At 36.8% G+C, this 14214-nt stretch overlaps 1 protein-coding gene across 2 annotated transcripts; it reads right to left on the minus strand.

Moving 5' to 3' along the window:
* Positions 1–2371: 2371 nt before the first annotated feature.
* LOC119786710 (phosphatidylinositol 4-phosphate 5-kinase type-1 alpha-like) lies at positions 2372–12553 on the minus strand. Of its 2 annotated transcripts, none has more exons than XM_038290199.1 (15): positions 12434–12553; positions 11813–11905; positions 11542–11672; positions 11338–11455; positions 10729–10881; positions 10162–10461; positions 8433–8668; positions 8237–8320; positions 8100–8148; positions 6761–6845; positions 6497–6667; positions 6254–6386; positions 6115–6177; positions 4382–4485; positions 2372–4290 (listed from the first exon to the last, which is right to left on the minus strand). In XM_038290199.1, the coding sequence occupies exons 1-15, from the start codon at positions 12446–12448 to the stop codon at positions 4259–4261; spliced, it is 1767 nt and encodes a 588-aa protein (XP_038146127.1). In that variant the 5' UTR covers positions 12449–12553; the 3' UTR covers positions 2372–4258. The 2 variants fall into 2 exon arrangements, with proteins under 2 accessions (XP_038146127.1, XP_038146128.1); XM_038290200.1 differs by having other exon boundaries at positions 4386–4485; positions 12434–12552.
* Positions 12554–14214: the final 1661 nt, after the last annotated feature.

The following is a 14214-nucleotide window of genomic DNA, read 5'->3' on the forward strand; positions in this document are numbered from 1 at the left end:
TTCTATTCTATGAATAATTTGTTCAATTGCTGATTCTGTCCGTAAATAAATTATAAATTAATAATTCTGAAAAGAACAGCTTGATTGAGATAAAAGTGTATTTTTCCACACTGTGCTAGTTCCTTGTTCCAGTCTTAAAGTTGCAAACATGTCTTATTGGCTCCACTGCTGCTGGTTGATACATACCGGTACCAAGTATTTTAAAGGAACTTTTGGAGAGTGCTTAGTTAGTGGAAATATGCACCTTCTAATTTACATTCTATTTAGATACTTGGAATGTGATTTAGCTAATTTGCTCTAAAAAGCAAAAACTGTAGCGTAAATCCAAAAGCGCTACTTGCATATAACCTGACACACATATCCACTGTTTGCATATTCAGCATTTCTTCATTGTTTATAGGCTGTTTTAGGCTTTTGTTTATTCTATCTATTAATTATATTTGTCATATTTTCCATTAGTTAAAAGATAAGGACTGATAAAGATATTATGTATTTTTTTACCCCCAAAAAATTAGAAAAAATCCTTTTACATAGAGAAAAATGTTTTGGCTTGTGTTACTCAAATGCTTAACAGTAATTAATACATTTGAAGTACCTCCACAAAAAAACCAAAGCATTTATACATGTTTTCCATGTTGGCCATCACTATACTGAAAAGCATTTGACTGTTTGGATCCGCTTTTCCTGCAGCTTCAAGATTGAAAATGGAGAGCCTGGAGTTTATCACAGAGAACATTTTTGTGGAGGAGGAAACTACAGTTATGTAACCATGTCAAAGACATTTAACACCCAAATATCTAAGCTTAAATTAAGATGTCGTAAGAAAACATGTCTAAATAAAATCAACAATCAAAGCCAAGTACAGATTTAGAAAATACCTTTAATCCTTTAAATCAGACATAAAAACATCACCACCACAAACTGTAACTGAAAGATGGCAAGAGGAACAGGCAGTTCATGTTGTACGAGAAGGCATTTCCGTGACTTTTATGTACATATACACATTTATACACCGTAAAAATATAGTCATTGAAGCATATAGGACAACCAGCAACACTGGCTCGTAAGCCATTTGAAACATTCATGTAGAAAAACAATGGAAGAGCCAGAAACATCATGAAGGGAATATCGCCATCATTTCACAATCTAACCATGAAATAGAAAATATGAAATTGTCAAAAAGTCCCCCTTTATAAGCATCACGAGCTATAAAGTTTCAGACATCCTTCAGTCATTTTACAATCATCAAAAGTAAATAACCTTTCATCATCTCAGCCTACAGCAATCAATGGTAATAATAAATAGACTTCAGAGGGCTGAGAGGTGGCAGACTGAGGTTTGTATTGCATTTCTTCAGCTTCGTAGTGTCTAAACCCGCCTGCATCCTCAAAGCACCCAAGGATTTTTCTATTGTGCCATAGTGTAGTAGAAAATCTCAGACCTGGTCTTCATCTCAAAACTATTACAGAATTAAAGGAACTGTAAAAACAAACACATTAAACAGTTGTGGAAAACAAAAATCTGAACTTTGTAAAATCTGAATCAGACATTTGAGTGTTATTTAGTTGGCTGTCCTACACAGCCGATCAAATGTGTTTTAAATGATTCCTACTTAACCTCTCAGCATAAATACAAAAAAAAACATCAACATGGAACACAATGGTGGGAAATAGCAAGTCCCAATGTGCTACCACACATGAAAGCTGTACAGGAATGTGTAGTTTTTGTTTGAAATGACTTGAACTATCAATTCAACTGTATGTTAAAGAAAACCTGCTCAAAAATAAAAGGACTCAAAAAGGAAGCAGACTTTCCCTCACGAAATGGTTCAGGACAAAACAAAAACCCAGTTTCATAATAAATCTTTACAAAAACAGGTTCACTGTGTTATTACAATTTTAAATAAATCAGAGAAGCAGTTCATCACTTCCTCTTGTACTTAGGCGCACTCTTAATATATCCACTCTGCCTCTTTCTTTGGTGCGGTGAAAAAAAAAAAAAAGACCCATACACTCAACTGTACTCATGTATGATCATGGCTGTTTTCTCTTCATTTGTTTCTCCTGCTCTGTCTGCTGCATAGAACACACACTTTAAACATTGACATGACATGAGATGATTTTTACGTTTTGCTACAATCACTAGGTAGTACATCTAATGTCCTTTATCAGAAATCCCCTCTAAAAACTTGTGCCACCTACCTCAGCAGCTTTTTTATGCTCTTAATAATAAAGACAACTGAAAATTATGTAAAGAAAAACCAAGACTTTTAAAAACACCTTATTCTGATAGATTTAGAGATGAGGTTTGTTTAAAAGGTTATAGCTGCAGCCGAAGACGCTATAAGACGCTTTCCTTTTTTGCGCTTATGGTTTCTTGTGTGTGTTTGTGTTGTAGTGGTAGAAATTGGCCAAATGTAGGGCACAGGCTTCCTACACCAAAAGATAAACTGTGATTTAAAGGCAGATAAAGTATCCTTAAGGTTAAAAAATGCAAGTATCTAACAAACCTTTACTTCCTAATTTTAAAGTGAAAAAGTCAACAACTTCAGTAGCATTTTTTGGAAGCACTTTGCCACTGTTAAGTGGTTGTACTTATCCCCAGTTATATACCTACATTTATACAATGTATACTGTATGTGAAATATTCTACCAATTTATTTAATTTAAAATTTGTCCAGAGAGCTGCGATTATTTTTGTGGGTTTCAAGCCCTTAAATACAATTTAAGGTAGGATGAGTTATCCTCCCTCTATTCTCAGCTGACAATAACTGATTAGAGTTTAAAGTTAAAAGAGCTAGAAATATGACACAATCATAATCCTCAAAATACACAATCTATACAAACTGCTCTGCAATCTCCCTCCATGAAATTATTTCCATTAGACCCTGACAGAGAAATAATAAATAAGCAACTAAATAAAAACAATCCTGCATTCAAAATGTGCTTTTAAGGACATTTAGATAGTAGCTGTTTGAAGAAATTTGACAAAAAACTTATTTGGCCTTTCAGATGAGTTTCAACATACAGGACCAACTAATCTGAAGCTGGTTTAATCCAGTTGTTCATTGCAGGTAAGATATTTACCGCAGATAACCTTTCAAGGAAACCTCATTTCAAAAGATTTAAGCGATTGCTTTAAAGTCATGGTTAGTAATATTGGTCAAAGCATCAGGTGTTAGTTTCCATAACCAGTAGAAACAAATTACTGTTAAATCAGGGGGAAGACAATCTCCCACAACGGTAACTGGTGTTAGTGTTCTGGAGCTCTTGTAAACCTTCACAACTGACTGGTTAGTGAGGATATACTGTATAAATGGCAGTTTGATGAACATCAGCAGTAGTGATAAGGCAGGTTCTATGTGCAACTGCAGCACTAACCTTCACCAATGTCAGCTATACATTTAAAAAAGTCAAAGAAAAACACACAAGGCACAGACAATAACTTAAAAATACTACAATATTTAAAAGACACTTACTTTACCAGCATTTACTATCCAGCAATGCTGCAAACGCTCTGTTCTGTACTCAGACTTCAGCATACGTGGCCACATTAGCAGGGGACGGATTTTAAGGGCGGTAGAAATGTGGGTGTTTGTTTTAATAAGACACTTTCTGCGTTAGAGGAACGTAGGAATACATTCATCAGTGGCAAAGGTCTAGCTTGTACCACTGAGGGTACTACAACAATTCAAAATGGGAAACGAAAATGTCCTGGGGTTTTGTTCGACCCGCTCCACCTTCTAAATCTGATTCCAAATACTGTACACAGATGACAATAGGGAAGAAATAAATGTGATTGTGGATCCGAGCAGCAGTTGTTGATTCAAATTATTTCTATGGTCAGTTTAGAGTGTCTCTACTGACCAGAGGTACAGGGGCTGGAATCAAACTGCAGCCGTGCAGGTTTGCCCTTTATGTGAGCTCTGAGCTCAGTGTGCTTCTGTTGAATTATCTGAAAAATCGCATCTCTTCATCCTCTGGATGATGGACAGGACTTGCTTCATTTCAATACGCACAATGAGGATGATATCTGCTGCAGCTGTAATGGAGCTAGTGACAGATGACGGCTCGTAGTCAGAAGCCTAGTCCTTCATTTCTTTTCATCTCTCTTCTCCTGGTTGACGGAGCAGCTCTCGTCTATGCTGAGGGGTGACTGGGAAACACAGGACCTATGAAGGGGTCGTCTTGGAGGGAGGACTTTCATTTACGTTGCTCTTACTTTCAACCACCTCATCGGTTCCAGAAGTGCCTCATCTTCATAGATGTGGCCCAGGTTTCTTTTTTTTTACTGTTAAATATAAATTTTTTTTAGTTTTCTGTTCAGAAAATATCACTGCTTTAAGAAAAAAAAAGAAAAGGTGGAAAATGTTGGCTTAGACTTACAAAGCAGATGTTAGTCTCTGGGACGATGTCAGAGAGAGAAACTACCTCCTCGTTTCCAGACAGGTTGGTTGAGTTATCAGCGGCGCCTTCCGCCCCCAAACTGGAACAAAGAATGTGATTAATGAGGCGAAATGACTCAAACAGGCAAGTGAAAAAAAAAAAAAAAAAAAAAGACAGTATTAACCATTTACTAGACAGTGGCTTTAAATTGATGTCAGCAGGCAGTGTACATATGTGCTGCAGATGGGTAAAAAAAAAAGCCTTTTTCTCTTAAATTAACAGCAACTGCAACCATGGCAACAAATTTAATTAGAGTAGCATATCTCACACTGAAAAAAAAAAAAAAAAAAAACTAGCATATCATTAGAATACATTTGTTCAATGGGAGGAAAAGTAATCTTGTACCAGAAGATTTCTAAATTGAGCAGTTTCTGTTCAACTGTGTTAAGATAATCGAAAACAAAAAATACTTACTTAGTTCTTTTGCTTGTGTTTAAAATTTTGTGTGAAAGTGGACCAAAGTGTTGTTGGTGGAATTAGGTTTCTCTTTATATTTTGACGTACGGGGAAAGATGTGTGTTGTGGTGGGTGTGTTTCTTCTCAAATAACATGGAAATCAGCTTAGAGAGCATTGCATCAAGTTCTTTTGTAAATATAAGGCATCTTAAATGGAAATCTGGAGGATTTTTTTCTGATTTTGATTTTTTCATTGTGAAATGGATAATAATTAGGACTCTGTGATAAAGCCCCACAATACAGGGTTCATCTTGTTATATGGCCATCTCATTAGAATTAAATCCTAGCCATTATTTAAGTGGGCTGAGGAGACAAGATTACAAGACTCTGGACTCTGAATGGCCTCTAAAGGTTGTCAAGAGATAAAATGACAGAAAAAATTTGCTCATCAGACATTATATGTCAGACATCATTATATCTCATTATATTCTCCGAACTTTTGAGATGTTAAAGAAGAACAATAGGCGTTATTTTATGAAGGTTTGAGTAAGTGGTGGTGATAGTTGTGTTAAAGTGGGACTATTCCACATCTAATAATTGTACTCTTGTTTAGATGTGATTGTAATGAGGCATTTGCTAGATGGATGCCATGTAGAATTCAAATTGAGTTCTACACAGCATCTATCTGGAAAGCCTCCTGTGGATAGCGTTCACAAAAGAGAGGGTCTTTCAGAACAATTCTTTAAGTTGATTGGGTAAATCAAGTGACATCCGCCTTCTGTGTCGAGCTTCTAGCCAATCACAGCAACCGTATCAGCCCAGACGTATCACATTCTTGATTTGTTTCACAACTAGCAGTTAACTGATAAATCAAAACCTTATCAAACCCAGTCAGAATGAACGTTCAAACATCTTTCCATCCAAAAAGGCAAAAAAGTAATTTTCTGCTGTTTTTTCAAAAGAAAATAATAGATCATTCCAGCTAAAACTGGCAGCCATCTTGGTTTTGCTTTAGCCTTCTACCTCTTTCATTGGTCCGAAAGATTTCTGCATCAACACTAAATTTGCGCAAATTCCTGTTGCTTGCAAGGTAAGTGGGATTATGCTACAATAAAAGATTCCTTTATATTTAGGTTTTTACAAATTCTTTTTTAGCAGGTGGTGCCAATAAATGTGGCAGGAATTACAGCTCTTCCTTTCCCTTTGAATTATGGCACGGATTTCTTTTTCTAAAACAGAAACAAAAAGGATCAAGTTAAAAAACTTTGTGTACCTGGGGAACATTCCCTGGTCGTGGTCTGTGTTTGCTGATTTGTGCACTTCTACTCCAACGGAGCTGCGAAGAAAAGTCAAAGTCACATTGGAACCGTTTACAACAATGTGAAAATCCAACTATGGTGAAAATATTTTACCGTAGTGGAGGAGAGGTGGAACCTTCTCCTGCGCTGCCTAGTGAAGAGGTGGACAGATTGGCCTCAGCATCAGCAGGGTGGTCTGCAGGTGGGGGCGTCCTTGGAACCAGGTCTGGTTTGTCTTGCTGAACACCTAACAACAGAAGGAAAACCAGTGTCGTCTGAGTGGAAATGGATATAAATGAAAGTGTTTGGGTAGATACAGGGGAGCCTGGAGCAACTTAATAATTCCTGAGGTCTTACTGGTGTCAGCCTCTGATTCTGTGCTTTTAAAATGGCTGTGATATCCCGGTCTGGAGCCCTCTGCAGACTGTCCTGCTGCTTGGGTGAGCGGAGTGGGACCCCCTAAAGTGGGGGCTCTTCTAAGCCCTCCTTGACCCCCTCCACGACTCTTCTTAGAGGGTGACGGCTTAACTGAGGGAGCATATGCCACAAAATTAAGGATCAATATATACACAGCAACAGCCAAGCTTTGGTTAAATAAAGCTCAAACATATGCAAGCTTACGTGGAATTTTCTTGAAAACTGTGTTGCACATGAACTGCTGGAAACGCTCCGCGTAGAAACCAGGTCTGTGAACTGAAACAGTGTCCTGGAAAAGGAAGATGGAAAACCATAATGCAAATGAAAATTTCTAATTGGACTTTTTAAAATGCTCTTAAAGGACATTTTAGGTGTAGTCCAAATAAGCTCTTATTCCACACAGGCTGCATCACTGAAAATCCAAGACATTAATCTTTTAATAACCTTTGTAAGTTTTAAGCAGATAGTTTGGTGTGGATGCTTTTCCATGCAGGACCAAAATTCTCTTCATAGAAATGATTGTATTTGCTAATTGAACCAGCTTTTTTTTACAACCCATAACCACTCCTAAACTTCACCACGGATCTATCTAGAATGTGACATGTGAACCAGATGTTTTTCAGTGAAAACTATAACCTATTAGAAACTTGGAATATCCAGACACCCAGTCATGAGAAACTTATTGCTACTGCAATAATAGTTTCAACTTTTTTGTCTCTGTTGTCTAAAGCATGCAGTTTAAGTTTTATAGGACAGCATATACTTGTTACCAAAATACTTATTGATAACCCCCTGCTGATATGTTCTCCTTTAAGGGACTCATGCTGTGGAGAGCTAATCCGGTTTCCAGAGTCAGATAGATTAACATAGAGCCAATGAAGCCATTAACAAGCCTTGCCCAGTGGGCTTAGAGCCAGGTCTGGTTACCATTAAAGGTTAAGCTACAACAACTGTTTGTGTTAGCCTGAATTTATAACACAGAGAAGCAATAGCTTTATGTTCTATCCTGTCATGACAAATCTAAAGGGATTTTCCCTTCCTATCCCTCTCAGATTAAAATCAGTTATTACAAATAAATCAATTCAGTAAATCCCCATTCCTGAACCTCCTAAGAGACCAATGAACATTTGATAAACAACTTTACCTTTAACCAAATTTATGAACATCTTAAATAGTCAGTAACACAGTCATAAAGTTTAACCTTTCACCTTCATAATAGCTTGTAGAGTAGAGTGTTAGCATTTTTGTTTATATACATTTTTTTTACCTGCTTGCATTGTTGGCAAGTAGACCTCAGATTCTATTTCTTGTTTTTTTTTTTTGTTGTTGTTTTTTCTCTGCATTTCCAAGAACTTTATTTGTAAATAAAATATATGAAACTCTCCAGATTCTTCCTTATGATTAAGAAGATAAAAATAAAAGAAAATTTTACACATTAATAGATGAATATAACTGAACTTAATAAAATGCTTATAATTGATACATTTACTTTGCGCACTTCCTCCAACTCTTTAGTTGCATTATATCATATCTATGCTCTTACCCCATCATGGACCAGTGCTTTCCAGGAGTGTTCCAGTTTCTTAATAAACCTAAATGACATTTACAAATGTCAATTAAACGTATGTTTGTTAATCTTAAATAAATATTATGGACATTTTAAAGGAATTCAACACTTACCTGTAGGACTGAAGAATGTCAATGATGCCAATGTAGATCAGCAACCTTTCTCCTTTAGCGTTGCGGGCTGGAATACCTCCCACACTGGAAAGTCAGGGTCAAAATAGTGTATTTCATCATTTCACAACAGTAGACCTTACTAAAAAATAAATAAAAAGAAACTAGAAGCTCAGACTGTGGCAGTAGGTCCACCTACTGGTCTTCCGAATCCAGAGATCCCTTTCCTCGTGCTTCCCCCTGGATGGACTCCATGGCTGTGCAGTACAAACTTTTCTGAGCTAGGGGGCGACGCTGATCCGGAGTTACCGGGCCCTCCAATGCAATGCTGTCGCTTGAATTGCCTCCACTACGCTCCCGCTCTCTACTTGCTTGGTCCATGTTGTGGATTCCCATCAACAAGCTGTAGTCCATGATCTTAAAACTCTGCAGAAGCTGCAGGACAGGAAAAAAAATGCATAATGAAGGAGCTGCTAATGTACTTAGTAAAAATATAAGGATGTATGAACCATAAAGGAAAGCAGTGCTACAGCTAACGTCAGATGGTTATTTTGCCAGCATTACTCAGTAAAAGGCAGAATTACAGAAGCGATAACAATCTTTGAAGGAAACGGGTTCACTTGAAAACTAACTAAATTTTGTACGTTAAGTTTTTAATGTGTTACGAGTCCATGGATAAAAATAAAAATGTTTCAAATCACTAAAAAAATTCTAAAATAGAAAATTGATTATAATATCATAATATAATATTGAAACTTTTCTGCTCTAAATAAAGTTAACTTGATTTTGCTATAAATCACATATTTTGTGTAATGTAATATTTTTGGTCAAGTTTAAAGTATTTTTACATCAAAAGAAAAGAATCCAAAGTGCAGACTTAACATTATGCTTCATTACAAGTTTGACTCAAACAATGACTCCCATTCAAATCAGTCAAAACTTTTATTAAGATCCCAACTTGCTGGCTAGATGTTTTCCGAAGATAGAGTAGTAAAAATAAACATTTAAAACTGAATAAAACTAGGCAAAACTTGTTGGGCTACTCTATAAAGCCTGAACTCAAAGCTAATAAAGACATTTTGAATTGAGAAAGTTTCCTGGATGGGAAGCTTAACGTATTTAAAACTTGGAAAACAAAGTCCAGTGGTTTCTTTTTAACGAATTGAACATTTTGTCACAACAAACAAGCAACTAAAGCAGCTGCAGTGGTTCATTGGGATTCTAAGCAAATTGTTGCACACTTTCATTATAATTATCTGTAGTCAGCAATTTCATGTTACAGCTATTGGAAGCATTAGTAGGCTGAAATACATAAATACCACGTGTTTTAGTATGTGATGAAAAAAAAAAGAATGGTCATATCTGAAATAATTAAAACTTAAAAATGACCAGATTTACAATTGTTAAAAGATATAGGTAAGGATTTTTTGCAAATTTTTGAAAAGACCCCCCTTCTCCACTTAGAAAAAAAAAATGCACATGCACAACCCTGTGCCCGCTCCTGAAAAGGAACACCTGTTAAACACGTGTGAGAGCATGCATAAGCCCATTTCTCCTTGTGCACGCTCTGTTTAAAAGTTGCTGTTTGCATCGCTCATACAAGCTTAGTTTCCAAAAGAAGATTTGGAGTTTTTCCACTATGTCAGTCTCATCACTATTAATTAAAAATGGGGATGGGTACGTAGGATGGCCTTATGTAAACATATCACCAGAATGATTGAAAATTAGGAGGACCATTTATTTTGATGATCCACCCAGAAAAGAACATCATGCACTATACCTTTACATTTTTCTTGTTTTGTGCAGCTAATGTTAGTAATGCCTTCTGTTGTTAGCACCCAAGCTTGGTTGAATTCTTTAGTGCACCATCCTTGAATAACAATGAGTAAAAAAAAAAAAAAACTAAAAGCTTTCTCACTGAGACTCACCAAACAGTCCCTCTGAATAGTCTTGCAGAGAGCATTGTAGTTGTCTGCTTCCAGCAGCAGGCCATCAGGCATGTCCTGGATAAAATCCAGGTCTTTGTAAGTAGGAACAGCCTTTTCTCTTTCCTTCGGAGAAGCTCGTCTCTTATAGGTGGATCCCTTCAAGTCGTATTTGAAGTGCATGGGGATGATCCGGGGCAGAAGGTTATTCATCACAACAATGCGGATGTTCTTCCCCCCTGCCTGAACGCAGTACAGGCCGTAGAACTTAGGCAGTAGGGTGCGCTTGTTCTGGTTTATGTTCTGAAAAGGTAAAGAACAATATATGAGTAATGGGTTTCCTTAGTACAGTGGTTCCCAAAGATTTTGTTCTGGGCCCCCCTTTGGATTACAATTAAATTTCCACGCCCCCTAGGGGGCGCGCCCCACACTTTGGGAACCACTGCCTTAGTAAGTCAGTTATTTTCATCTACAACCTAAATATTTTTACACTGATATGACTGCTGAATGAAACCATATTATACCAAAGTCACAATAACATGTCTTGCCTTCCTCACAGTTAAGACTCACCATGAAGTAACCGGGTAATAGCTTCTGAAGAAATTCTGCCTCTTTGTGCTGAACTGTCTTGATAATAAACTCATCGTCACTAGAGACATAGAAGAGGGATCCACTGGCACCCGGGTTCGACAGCTCGATGAGTGGCTCATTACACAGGGAATACTTCAACAGAAATTAAAATGTGTGTTATAGTCTATATAAAATAATCCAAGCATACAGCGATAATCTGACAGTGTAGAGAAATGTTTTCTAAGCATTGAAAGCTTTCCTTACATTAAGCTTCAATCTAAAGCATTAAGAAAATAAGTAAATAATTGACCAATCTTTTACTAAAAGTTTACAAATTCAGATTCAGCAAAAACTTTTTTGAAGAGGAATGAGTCTATGTTGTGATAAGAGTCGACAACTTTACTGTCAAAGAAAAATAATGTATAAAAAAGAAAATTCCCAGTAAAAAAATAAGCTGTCAATTCCTCTGTCCTTGTTACCTTCCTGCCTTATGCAATAGATGCACTTACAAACAAAACATTAAAATGACTAAATGCTTAGGTGTAAACAAGGTTATAAGAAAAGCTGTAGTTCTGAATAAGGCAGGGTAATCTTAGTTCAAGTACTGACCAGGTAGTCATCTGGCCGAATGCCGAACATCTCTCTAAAGTAACGGAAAGCAATAGGAGCGTAGGTCTTAAAGCGAAAGTCACTGTAGTGATGAGCAGGGGTCAGGTTACTCCCTTCGCTGGAAAACAAATTAGAGAGAGAGAGAAACTCCAATTACCTCCAAAAACTATTCATTTGGATTTTTTGTATTATTATTTTACAAACCTGGGGAAGAAGATGCTCTCAACCACCACAAAGTCCTGCATAAGAACATCTCTCTCTGCCTTTTGGCTTAGGCTGCCAACTGTGTGAGCAATGCCTAACTGGATTGCACCCTTTAAGGCAGATGATGTGGTCTTAAGAGATCAAAAAGAAAAAGTTAGCATGGGATTAAAAATATTTGCACCAAATAAAGATTTTCGAATCAAAGAATCTTTAAATTTAAAGATCTAAAATATTCGTGATTACTTTTGACTCAGTGACAGTTTGCACTCACCTTTTTGTATGTGGTCTCTCCAGTGGTCGTTTCCACACCCCTGTGCCCGATGGTCTTCTTCATACTTTGGGTGGTGCCTGAAGAACCAGGCAACTGTGCGGCAACAGAGGGAAAACAAAACACAAACCATGATGAGATGTCTGTATATGTAAATACAAGGTATGTCCCAATCCGATATTAATATTGGATATTGGTCCAGTATTAGCCAAAAAAAGAATATTGTATTTTATAAACCAATGATCTAACCTAGAATTGGCCAATGCATACTCTACTGTGAAATGCATAAATTTGCTCATATACAATTTTTTTTTAATCTTTTAATTGCAGGTGGAAATATTTCATGAATTAACTGTTTTGTTTTTTTTACTTAACTTTTTCTTAAAATTGACCAAACTCACTTCACTTCAATTATTAAATGGAAACAGAAATTATTTACCACAACATGATCACTAACTCAGGTATAAACATATGGTAAAAATGTAGAATACAAAATGATAAAATAAAATGTAAAAAAAAAAAAAAAGGAAAAAAGAAAATAGCCTGTATTTTACATTTTAAACTATAAAATATAGCATATTACATACAGCTAACAAGATTTAAAGCAATTTCTGACATTCTTACCTCTGCAGGGGCCATTCTGCGAATAGTGCTGGCCCCTAAGAGACAGAAGAAACATTTCGTTAATGAGATACCATACAATCTCTAGATACTAGAAACAAACTCATTCAGTCGCTGTAACATAATCACTTAAAAGCTTTTGTTATGAAAGAATCCATTATTGGCCTCACATAAAACACTGTGCTGGTTAATTAGCAGGGCTATTTCCAGCCATGCCTGATGACTTTTAGGGCAATGACGAGAGCAGGCCTAAATGTGGCCATAGTTACTGACTGCTGCATCAGATAAGTTTGATCTATGTAAACTAGAGCTGCTCCTCCCCTGGTGCTGACTGCTCCACATTCATCTGCTCCATGAGGATGGGTGTCAATATCTCAACGACTTCAGAGAAACAGCAGGTTTCTTGATATTTTCCTCTGGCTGTATTTAAGTCATGCAAAATTTCCTTACATCTCTTAGAGTAACTCTCATGTGCCAACATTATCTGTAAACATTTAAAAACTCCTCAAATCCATCCATTTAGATAGTCTAAGATTAGAAAAGTTGTAAAATGTGAGGGAAAACATGCAGTATGCTATGCCCAAGTAAAAATCTCAACATAGACATGCAACAATAAGCAAATATCTGAACTGAAATTCCAGAACTGAGAGTTTGACAAATCATACAGCTTTGCCCTTACATAAACTTGCTGTACACACTTACTCCCCTCCCTGCTGTTCAATCACTTGTACCCTGTAACCAATGGCAACAACTACTCTAATGCTGCAAAACCATGGGTCAACATGTAAACAATGCATCTAAGCCTGAGATGATTAGACACTTACAGCTTGAAAGAAAAGGCACAATTCTATACCATTTGATGCACTATGAGAAAATATTTCAGCAAAGCAAGCCAAATCATAGAATATCATGCCTCTTGTCTCGCTTATCAAGGACTCACTGCAGTCCACCTGGCGGGAAACAAAGAATGTTCCCACATTCCCCTTCGTTATATAAAACAAAACACTGCAACACTGCTACCAATGCAATGCATGTTCGGCTCTAACACAAAGAATTGCTGAAGCACACCCATGCGGGTACCTCGCTGCAGAGCTCTCCTCCAAAACTGAGTCCTAATATCTGTGAAGCAGGACACAGTCCGTATTGGTTTTAGTTTTTTTTTTTTTTTTTTTTTTTTTTTTTTTTTTTACAAATACAGGAGTAAATCACAAAAGAAAATGCAAAAGTACAAAGGCGTGAAATGACACAACACTGCAATCAACCACAATTGAAAAGGTTTCTCAATTTGCATAGAGGGTTTGTATTATTAGTGTACTATTTTGAAGAGTAACTGTCAATGTTAATGACTGCTTAGTTAGTATTACTACTATGCTCAAAGGCAAAAGGGGCATTTATTAATAATACAAAAGGAATTAGACTACCCCATTTTTTTTACAATAGTCTCAGCTAATCAGTGGCAAGCCATATGACAGTAAGCAAACCATCTGTCAGCAATGATCACAAGAACCCTGTGGCTAAGTAATAATATAGGACATGATTTTAACCAGCCAATGAGGACTTAGTGAATGTACTGTTTCCAAAAAAAGGAAACAGGGTCACAGAGACCTGGAAGAGAAACTACATTATGCTGCTGTAAGTCAGGTTTTTGAAATTGTGCCTGACAGTTTGCAGGATCCTGTTTTTGCACAGTGTTTGGGTCTAAGCCACGTAGGAGCAACATGGAGTGTTTTAAGGCACTATTTTTAATCACTGATTCAAAATGGGAGGTTACCAGTTTGAAGCAA

Source organism: Cyprinodon tularosa, unplaced genomic scaffold, assembly GCF_016077235.1.
Source record: "Cyprinodon tularosa strain WSP-4 unplaced genomic scaffold, ASM1607723v1 ctg277, whole genome shotgun sequence".
Lineage (NCBI taxonomy): Eukaryota > Metazoa > Chordata > Actinopteri > Cyprinodontiformes > Cyprinodontidae > Cyprinodon > Cyprinodon tularosa.